The sequence below is a fragment of the Hesperophylax consimilis genome, chromosome 10 (assembly GCF_061612785.1).
Source record: "Hesperophylax consimilis isolate HC1 chromosome 10, BYU_Hcon_1.0, whole genome shotgun sequence".
Classification (NCBI taxonomy): Eukaryota; Metazoa; Arthropoda; class Insecta; order Trichoptera; family Limnephilidae; genus Hesperophylax; species Hesperophylax consimilis.
The window spans coordinates 18,094,286-18,105,667 of record NC_142845.1 but is presented as its reverse complement, the minus strand read 5'-3'; the positions used below and the strand labels follow the sequence as shown (position 1 = coordinate 18,105,667).

Here is an 11,382-nt window from a genome sequence, read left to right as displayed (position 1 = left end):
TTGGCGCGTTACCGACGTTTACGTTTGCCGTTGTGTCAGTGATGCAGTGAGAAGTGTGTTGGTTTTCGTTTTTCATTTAAAATATTCAGTTTCTTTACTCTGTTTTCGAAAAATACCAAAAGTCTTCACTTCCATTACAGTTTTCAGAGCTGAACTTTTGCTGCGTCTTTGTAATACGCCAGTGTTTTTATTTCTGTGGTCAAGCCGTCAAAGGATTCCTGATGTTTTCCTTTCCTTGAATCTTTCGTAAATTGCGTTTATTTACGTATACCTTAATTTAATTTTATCATTTGAGTACTTCAATTCACTATGGCGAGTTCTCGAAGGCCTCAGGTAAGATTTAAAAATATTTCTTTTGTAAGACGTTGGCATTTTTGTAAGAGAGCACGTTTTGAAATAATATGACGTTTTGCTTATTCGTGCTAATAGTGAAACTTGTGAAAAATGTACTTCGAAGTTTTTCTGCTTATTTTAACGTCACCACCAAAGTTGTCGGGCCAACGATATTTCATTTGTGATCCATTCGGCCACAATGCTAGGTTTCTTGTTTTCTTTCAACGTAAAATCCTAATTATGTCTGTATACCATTGATGAGATATTTGATATTTAGATGAGACATGAAGTGAAAAAATAGGTTCCATTTTTTTACCTCAAGTTGACCTCCAACACTCTCAATGCTCTAATTTAATTCTGCGCCTCTAATTGTACAGCTTTATGCTGTCTACACACTACAGCAAATTGTGGTGCTAACATACACATACCAAACTCATTATTTTATATTTTTGTTACCAATTCACCACTTAATATGTCTAAATACTGTGTCATTTCCAGAAAGCTCTTCCCGAAACGCATTTAAAACGCACGCAAGTTCAAGTTCTTTTTTAAGTGTAAAAATAACAATATCAATCTCAAATTGGTTCCGTAAATCCCAAGGGTTTTGCATTTAAGATGTTGAGTATAAAATAATCCAGTTAAGTACCATTTACAATCTTTTTTATGGTTACAGGTTAGGAAGAAAGTATATATTTAAAGTTATAAGTGGAAAAAAAATTATGAAAAGGATAGACGAACAGTAAAAAAGAATTGTTTTGTTTTAAGTACGTTGTACATTGTATTTTATTGCACAGAATGGAATCCACTTCGGACGATATATCTGGCACACGGGAAGTAGTATCTGTTGGCCCCAATTATCTCTTACCAATTTCATACCTTTTTAAAGATTGTGTGTAATTTTATAATTTTATCAAAATGTAGGAATACGATGAGGTTTAAAATGTTGGTTAATTCTGTTGATGGATAGGTGTACGAGTGAACATTATGACTTTAGGAGTGCCGCGCCTGTGTATAACTAAATAAGCTGTAAAATGTTACGTTTTCAGGACACTTTATTTAGCCAGAGACAGAATCGACGTCTCACAGGAAACCAGCCCAAGGCCCCCGCAGCAGTCAGGCCCGAGAAGGGGGATGACGAGAGGAAAGAGAAGAAGAGACTCTCCGTAGCCAATATCAAGTTCCCAGAGAACTATGACTGGACCAGCGAGACTCAGCAGGAGAGCGACGAGAGCGACACGGCTGTTCCAAAACGTAATAATGATGTGATCATTTCCCTAACTCATAGCATAGAACTTCTTGAAAAGAGTGCACTCGTCTCTCCAGGAATATTTCCATAGCACTGTAACTCGTAAACCAAAAGATTTAGAGATAGACGTTATTCTAGGTAACCTTGAGTTTATGTCAATGGGATGCAGTGTTTTCCCATAAGTTTAACATATATAGAAATCTGCAAACTGCATAAACTATAATATAGTCGAACAACCATTTGTAAAAATGTTCAGGAGGGACAAAAAACTATCTAGGGATATACAAGCTCTTGCTTGCTTATGTACTGGAGATATTTCATTCGCAGTATTGACTTTAACCGAGCACAATCAGTCTACCGGTCAATTTCATTATTTGAAAGCACCAAACAATGTCGCCTTTGCCGTTCAACTGAAAATTTTGAAATTATTGGCTCATGCGCAGTATTGAACTTACACGGACCATGTATTATTTAAACATTTATGCTGTAGAAGTAAAAATGCCTTGACGCATACCTGCTCTAATGGATTTCTTTGTGATAATGGTCCTTATCTGTTTCTCCATCTCCTTAATGCCTTTGAGGTCATCTGTAATAATAATATGTCACAGGTATTTTACGCTAAAATATAAATATTATAATATATACACGGTGTCCGGAAACTCGTAGTACAAGCGGGAAACTGGAGAATCTACACCACATTGGGAACCCAAAAAAACATAAAGTTTTTTGATTTGAGCATTTTCAAAAAAAAAAAAAAAAACCAAAAATAAATATTTTTCAGCTATTTTAGGGTTAAAGTTTTTTCTGGTGTTTAGGGTTGAATAACAGATGTTTTAACCCTGCAGAGCAGAAATATTTTATGATTACACCGGGTTAAATGAAGGGTGATTTCAAAATAATGCTTCAAATCCGAGTTTCTTCATTTGTTTTACTTTCAAATAGTTTTAATTAGTTGGGTACTTTGATCTTCAGTAATAATTTATAAGAATTTGATTAAAAAAAAAAAAAAAAAAAAAAAATCAATCAACTTCAAACTCGATTTACTCGATAACGAAAGCTCAAATAAAAAAAATATATACTACAAAATCGACTCCAAATGTGATGTAGATTCACCAGTTTCCCGCTTGTACTACGAGTTTCCGGACACCCTGTATACTTATCCAAATCCTGAGCTTCATAAAATTCAAGCACGCAAGTTGTCACGATTCTGCAAATATTACTATTTTAATGTACAATAGATTGTATTGTACATTTTTTTGTGTGTTTCAGGAATATTCTTGTGATGTACAGCCATTGAAATTTTTATTAAAAGATAATTTTAATGTTGATTTCAATAAGCTGATTGTTGTGGATATTTCCATATTTATTAAACACATTTTGTGCGTGAAAGGTAGTTCTACCCGTTCGATCTACTGGTGCTCGACAGCGGGAAGGGTAGATCTATCTTTTGCTATCCAATATTTCTATATGAATGTTGTATACCAATATCTTTGGAAAGGTACCAACTTTACTATAGCTGATATGGTGATACGTAGAAAATTTCATTCAAATTTGTACATTATTTTCGAAGTTATAGCGATTTAAAGCAAAATCTATTTTTTCGTAGGCAACCTTTGTTTTCGCCCGCTATGCGTTGCCGCCAGCGCGCGAACTACCCGCATATAGTGTTTTAAGATTAATTTTATTTAAGTTAATATTGCAACTTTACTTTGTTTGTTTCAGAGTACATCCGCATTAAAAACTTTTATGCGGAGAACAAGCCGGAGAAGCAGGCTCCCTCTCTGTCCCCCTCCCCCTCGAAGTTCCCACATGCCCCCACGGACTTCATGGGGTTGCTGTCCCCAGACCTTGCTCCACCCCCACCCGAGAGGAACACCTCCCCCCCCTCAGAGAGTCGGATAGCCAAGAGGATCGGGAATGACTCGCAGCATAATTCTGATGATGAGGAAGACAATTTTGATAATAAGAACACTGCCAATGCAAAAAAACAGAGGTATCTATTATATTAATGCTTAATTTTGCATTGAAAACCTTGAATGGGAAAGCTATAAGCAAAATAAGAAACCAGATTTTTACACTTTGTGTTATTCAAGATATTAGTTTAAGTGGTTATTGCTAGCCCAAGGCCAGGTCACAGAATCATTCCGCCTGCTATTAAAACTATCCAAGCTTCATTATAATCTATCACTAAATGAAAGTCCAAAGTGTTTTGTCGACCCGGGAGTTTTTATTTGAAGAATGTTGAGACACCGAAGTTAGAAAACATTTAAATATCTTTTTGATCCCAGTTTCGAAGAACACTTACTTCAATACTTGATGTATTTACTTATAGGTACATTATAATTTATTATTGTAAGACACTGCAGGGCTGTCTGAAACGTTGGCTCAAGAAGGAAAGGAGAAGAGCAATATAAAATGCACTTGAATTGAAAATCTTTAAAAAGAAGAATTAGTTAATTAACAGTCATTGTATGTACCATGACATCACACGCTTATCGGCCAGCCGCAAATATCAACATTTTGACAGCTTATACGGCGTACTGAAGATTACTAATACTAATACTACTATTTTCCAAAAATTATATTTCATCACCTTTCGAAAACAGTGTTTAGTATTCGGATACGTTCAGAAATATTCCATTTATTTGGATTTTATTACAAAGCGGAAATACACACAAATTCTCTAACCTTCTATTGTATTGTGTGTGTCCTCAGGAAGAGTTCCGGTGGCAGCAGCAGCTCGGGACGTGAATATGAGAAGGATCCGGCCACGCTTCAGAGAAGACAGAAGCAAATTGACTTTGGCAAAAATACCATTGGCTATGATAACTACATTAAACTCATTCCAAAGTAAGTTACATTCTTCAATTTACCAAATAGGGAAATTACTACGTGTGATGAAGGATGATTCAAATCGGGGCCTTAGAAATCAAATGGGGTCCTTGTTATTGAACCGGCGATTTTTCACACAAGCTGCAGCTAATTTCATTTTAATTTTATTATGTTATTATTACTCATGTTTCACATAATTTACTTGACAGTATGTAGTCCCTTTAATGAAGTTCACCGTGGTTGTCCTCGGGTGTTTAACGATTTCTCCTGGTTAAGGCCTCCGTGTTAAGCTCTCGACTAGCAATCTATAGGTCGTAGGTTCAAATCCCAGTGTGCGCAAGTACATTTCAATTGATTAATATGTGTTATTTCACAATTTATTCATTTAAAATAATGTACGGCACGTTCCAGTGTAGAAGATACTCTCGATATCTGGTGTAAGACCACCATTCAGAATTGAAACGTTGCTTGAAATGGCTTCAGCCGTGTTTGGTGGCTAGGTACATCCCCACCTTCTTCTTCTCCATCTCCTTCCCCTCCCCACTACCTTCAGCCTCACAACATACCCCAATGATGCCACAGTCTCATTTGCTCCTTAAAGTTGTGACTGCTTGCATATTCAAGCAGTATTCAATACATATTGTCGCTTCTACGATTCATTCTTAAGTTCAACAGCTCGGCTGTGGAATGAACTACCGGCCTCTGTGTTTCCTCCCTCCTACAACATGGGACTCTTCAAGACCCATGTTCACTCCTTCCTCTCCACAAAAAGACCCTCCACACAGCATCCCCAAAGATGACATAGGCCCTGAGGGAAATTATTTTCTTCAGGGCCTCCTGTGTGAGTTAATATAAAAAAAAAAAATCAATTTTTTTTTAAATGACTAGATATCTGAGCTTTCTTCCTCTTATTGTGGGATATTGACACCATAGACGAATTGATGTCGAAGAACTTTCACAGAACTTGAAAATTAACTTCGAACTTTGAAGAATTGTTCAAATTCTCAGAAACAACCCGTCCTTAGTTTCTGCCTTTGATACCTAGTGCAGTCGGTACGGCTTGCGATTGAAAGTTTCAGTTAATTTCTTGCAATAAAATTATTTAATAAATTTTAGATATGATTTGAGATTGATGATTTTAATTGAAACCGGCTATTACTGCTGTAACCATTTGGACTGCATTACGATGCTGTCTGAAATGTTGGCCATAGAAAGAGGTAGCGCAACACGGCATAGTACCCCAAAAATAAATTTTTGTACGACTAACGTAAGGTAGGCAGTGCTTTTGATGTGCATATATGGACAGCACACTCTGCCTGAGGGTCTCACCTCAGTGTCCTGTTAATAGTACTGCTAGCAGCCTCAGTGAGATTCTATCCATATTGTATAACTAGCTGACATGTACCTGGCGTTGCTCAACTTTTCTCTACTTTCTATAATATGCATGTATTATGAATATAAATCTTCTCGAAGTAATTGTCTAAATGATAGTAAAAACCCCATCAAAATCCGTTGCACAGTTTAGAAGAACTAAGCGCACAAACAGACAGACGCGGATAGCGACTTTGTTTTATACTACAGGGTTTTCCAATAAGAGGTGTTATTTTGAATAGCCCGCTATTTCGGTAGTTGTTACTTTTGAAGCTGTCATTTTTTGACATTTGACAAGTAGAAACTATGCCATTAATAAAAATGGAACGATACACGCTTCAACAACGCATTGAAATTATTAAAATTCACTTGAGTGAATCAAATGCAAATCATCTTGAGTGATGAGGCCCATTTCCACCTCGGTGGCTTTGTCAACAAGCAAAATTGTCGCATCGGGGGCTCGGAAAACCCAAGAGTTATTGTTGAAAAGTCTCTCTATCCTCAACGTCTGACTGTTTGGTGCGGTTTATGGTCCGGCGGAGTCATTGGACCTTACTTTTTCGAAAATGAGGCTGGAGCAACAGTTACGGTGAATGGATTGCGCTATCGAGAGATGATTAATGATTTTTTATGGCCGGAATTGGATGGTATTGATCTGGACAACGTCTACTTTCAACAAGACTGCCACACAAGCAACGAAACCATTGATCTTTTACAATTGAATATCAAAATAACACCTCTTATTGGAAAACCCTGTATTTAGAGATAGTTGGTTGGTTCGTTTGGACTGTTTGTGAACATTATACTAATAGTGTATTTTGCAGGAATATGAGGTCTCGTGAGCATCCCAAGACCCCGATCAAGCATCTGAAGTATTCGCGACGCTCCTGGGATGCCCTCATCCTCATCTGGCGTAAAGCCCTGCACAACTACGACACTCCCGACTCTGACAAGATGGAAGCCGACACAAACCAAGACAAACAATAGCAACACACATTCAGCACTTAACCATAAGTGAACCACTTTTCAAGAGAGCTTACCATAGCTCTAAGGCCCAGTTTCATCTGGTGGTTAAAATTTACTGTCATAAACCAAGACAAACAATAGCAATACACGTTCAACACTTAATCATAAGTGAACCACTTTTTTTAAGAGAGCTTACCATAGCTCTAAGACTCTTTTTCAACTGTGTTACAGCTAGTGATAGTTAAAAATCTATGTTTTGGTTCAGAGTTACCACCAGGGGGGTGCAGCCTGTAGAGGCTGTAAAAACCAAGTATGCCCCAAAAAAAGAAGAACAATAAATTACATGAAAAAACCCTCTTAATAAATTCATCTGAATTTATTTTAATTTTTGTTGACTTCACACCCCCTAAAAGCCTGTCACTAAAAAATTGGAACATCTGTTAACTTTTTAAATGTCAGAACACAGTTGAAAATACATGCAGTTTTGACTAAATGTCCCTCAATTTTTACCGTACCGCGGATTATAAAACCGGGTCTTAGCACAGAAGTTACTTGACTCATAAACTCTTTTATAAAGTGATTTATATGAGAACATTACTTTTCATATTATCCTAAAAATAATAATTACTATGGTGAAATTGTTATTCTTGCGGCACCTATCGTGCCTTTGAACTGAACATAATGTTTAATGATGTATTGACACTATGAGATGCAAAAAGCATTGGTTTTTATTTGGAATGTCAATCTCTCAGTAGCCGGGTAAGGTTAGTTTTGAAATGTGTCAATTTCCAAACAAGTTATCAAATTTGATAATGCTTATTATTAAAAGTTGTGCTGTCGTAATTAAAATTAAAACAATTTTTTGTTACATTGACTTTCATTTAAAAAATTTATGTATTTTTATGCCAAAGCATTAGTTTTTTTTTTCTATTATTTTATGTGAATTTTGTTCTTTCCTGTTAGTGCGCAGAATTCAAACACGGACATTCGGTCATTTAAGCGGCAAGTATCTCATATTACAGTGATGGTATGTCTAAGGGAAAAAAACTTTTTGTAGTCAAAATGCTCAAGACAATGTTGGGAAATTTAGAAATATTCTGGAAATTCACCTCGTACAAACTCATTCTGAAATGTAAAGAATTTTTTTTTTCTGATCAGTCCGTCAGTGAATTCTGCACATTAGCTGCAAGTTTGAATGTTCAGACATTGACTATTATTATTTTCTACATTCGTGACTATATGGTCTGGAATCTTTCTGTGCATCCTGTTACTGAGAGAGCTCTATTTTAACCTTTCTTTCTGTTACGTGTGTTGTTTATGAGAAAGTGGAAGAAGTCACAATGGATATATCCATGGCCGGTCCTGAGCCAAACGGCGCCTGGCACTAGTAAAAACCCAAAGGGCGATGCTCCAATTGCGCCTGCACAGGGCCGGCCCTGGATATATCAGCGGCATGCCCTTGTGAGAGTGTACAACAAGGTATATACTATACCTATACAACGAGGCTATGGTTTCTGGTGTATTGTAATAATGATGCTTTGCTTTTTTTTTGTAACTAACTTTGCCACATTGCCATATTTTTTAAATATGGTTTCAGGTGGCACATTATAAAGTTAGTATGTTTTAAACTAATATTAAATTACTCTTAACCACTTGAGCGACAGCTACCCAAATATGGGTAGGTGAATTTTAAGAATTATAAGTTTAAATTTTTTTTTATAAAACCCAATAATAAATTAATATATGGGACAAACGGTGAAATCCAAGTGTATTAAGTGACTTTAAACCGCAGTCATCAGTTCATATGTTTCCCTATTAAGAGGAAGCTACAAGCCAAAAATGTGTATATTCTTGGTATACCTTATATTGTAGGTAATAGGCATTAAAATCGCTTGACAAACGGAGTCTAGAAATGTTCGATTTCAAGCACAAAACTGGTTTTTATTTATTTTGTATATAATTTTATACAAAAGCAAAAAATTTAATTAAGTGAAACTGTCACAGATAATCTTAGCTATAATACTGTATTTTTTAAAAGTTGTTTCCTTTATGCGTTCATACATTTTAATTGAAAAACAAAAAAATTGTAGTAGTTTACATTTATATTTTTTATTTGTATTCTACTCAAGGTAAATAGGAAAATCCTTCAATTTATCTAAAGCATATTTTTTGGTATTCATAATGTACAACAATTCTTTATGATTAATCAAAATAGTGATTTAGCACTAAGCTTCGCCTTCATATTTGTTGGCATGATTTTTTGTAATGAGCTCGGCCGAATAGAAAACCGATTGCCCAGAAATCTCTATCGCTCGAGTTGTTGGAACACTTAGCTACGAGACATTACAAAATAAATAAAAACTGGTATTTAAACATATTGCAGGCTGTGAAAGGATCTAGATTATTTGTGGGAGTTTTTATTAACTATTTTTGTATTTTACTGAGATTTTGAAAGTTCATGTTAAAAATTCGATTGCATATTGTCATTTTGTTACTAATTTAAAAATAATTCAATATAATTTATTAACGTATACTTCATTAAATTCAACAAATGTTATGGCAATATATTATGAAAAATGTGAATATTTAATTAAAAATAAATATTTTTAAGGAATCTTTAAAATTGGGAACCTAAATAATATTATTTTTTATGTATTTCTTAAACTATCAGCGAATACCTAATACATATTATGTATGTAGTTTTCTCTGGAGCCAGCCAGTTTGTGTTATCACCATAGACATATGAATATTAGTAGACCTGCCCTAAGTGATTAAAAGCGTATTATTCCCCACTCCCCATACCGGTTCCATTGGAGCCGGCTGGGCTCGCGTATGGCTTCCCGTGAATCTTGAGAATGTGACGTCATCATTCTTGTTCGAACTAGCGTCGAGCTATGGTCGAGGCATTTTATGAAATAACATGGCAAAATAGTGGCTTGTGATATATATGTGTAAAAGAGAATAAACCCAATTGTCGTATTACATTCCATATGTAAGCATCATTTTAAGCTTATTCACGTCGTATAATATGAATCAGTTGTAGAAACATATACTATCACATCGAGCCAACATTGGTCGAATGTAGCGATTCTCAAGTGTGCGCATCGTTGTTACTGGGAAGTAAATTATGAACACTTATAAAAGTGTCTTAACTAAATACGTAAACAAAATATTCGACTCTGAAAAAAGAAGAAATTTTTTTTTGCCGAATTTGGACTTCGCAAATTTGTTCATAACGTGGCGAGTAATTTGCGCTCCCATGTAAAAATGTCTATTCATTCAAAAGCAGATTTTTACTTTTAAGAACTAAATGGTGATATTATAATGCGAGATGCCTATATACTGTCAGATTGATTTATTGACGAATCACAGTCAGCTTTACCCCCTTCGTTCTTCAACAGTTGATTTTACCCCTCACCTTTAATTTCTAGTCTAATATATTCATATGTCTGTGGTTATCACTGTGTTTGTAATTCCAAATGTAATATAGTGCCTATGTTCTAAAATTTGAACAGGTACATAGTGAATAATTAGTCTCCCGAAATATCAATACAAATTGAAAATATCTCCCGAGTTAAAATAAATGCCACCAGGTGCTCTGAAACCACTGAGCTATGTCGGCTCATTTCCAACCCGCCAACTAATTCAATATGCACTAGTATCTCAATCAACAATTACTGCTTATTATATTTTTTCCACCTGTAAACAACAAAATTTATTTTTGTAGGAAAGGCTTTGTTAGTGCTAAATTTCTCACTAGATGGTGTCGAGACATATAATATCTTCATTTATTGGTGAAATATTTTTGCTTAACTAATATTACGGGCGGCTAATTATTGCTTATAATTATTTGTTATCCTTTATGCTATGCATAAAACCTTATCTTATAAACATTAGTTTATCATTAAAAAATAAGGTATAGTGTTTTGAATATCTTGTGGCTACTTATAAATTCACCAACATTGCTGTTCCTATCCTTAGACCAATATGTAATTACTTTTTGTTTATAACCACATCTAGCGTTAAACCCATCAGGCTAATTTGATTGGTTTTGCGAAAAAAACACCTATCACCGTAGAGTCGATTTGTTCGCTTTTGGTAAGCACTTTTATCTCATAGAAATCATGTCTCCCTTGCTGTCGTGAGAAATATGATCTGAACGATGTTAGAAAGAGAAAATACTACACTTTATATTCAAATCTAGAAGTTAACAACGGAACAATTAAAATGTGAGGTTCCCACCGATATTTGAGAAAAAATTATTTTAACTTTTTTATAAATTATTTTTTTATGAAATAATAAAAAAGTGAGATGACAAATTTAAATATTACAAAAATTATTAAAAAATTACTAAAATTTAAATATTACAAAAATTATGTTTATTTTTAACAATAAAGGCTTATTTCATCAATGCGGAAGTACACACAAATTCTCCAACCTTCTGATAGCATCTTTAAGAAAAGTAATGGTCAATATGCTAGAAACCTGAGGGGCTAAAGCTCAAACTTTTATGACATATGTAATAAGGAACTTATTAATATGAATACAGGATGACGTAGGTTATAAGAAATATATTTTTCTTGTATTATTATAGTTGTGAATATTATATAATTATAAAAGGTGATGTATTAATA

At 34.8% G+C, this 11,382-nt stretch overlaps 1 protein-coding gene across 1 annotated transcript; it reads left to right on the top strand.

Moving 5' to 3' along the window:
* On the top strand, positions 1-11,253 carry Slbp (Stem-loop binding protein). Its single transcript, XM_089636689.1, has 5 exons — positions 1-333; positions 1,380-1,584; positions 3,302-3,572; positions 4,295-4,429; positions 6,607-11,253. Exons 1-5 carry the CDS (start codon positions 310-312, stop codon positions 6,767-6,769), a joined length of 798 nt encoding a protein of 265 aa, XP_089492815.1. The 5' UTR covers positions 1-309; the 3' UTR covers positions 6,770-11,253.
* Positions 11,254-11,382: the final 129 nt, after the last annotated feature.

Bases quoted from the DNA above. Each gene is read 5' to 3' on its own strand.
- Slbp (XM_089636689.1), top strand. From the start codon at position 310: ATGGCGAGTTCTCGAAGGCCTCAG. The intron at 334-1,379 runs GTAAGATTTAAA...TTACGTTTTCAG, and splicing joins CGAGTTCTCGAAGGCCTCAG to GACACTTTATTTAGCCAGAG. The intron at 1,585-3,301 runs GTAATAATGATG...TGTTTGTTTCAG, and splicing joins CGACACGGCTGTTCCAAAAC to AGTACATCCGCATTAAAAAC.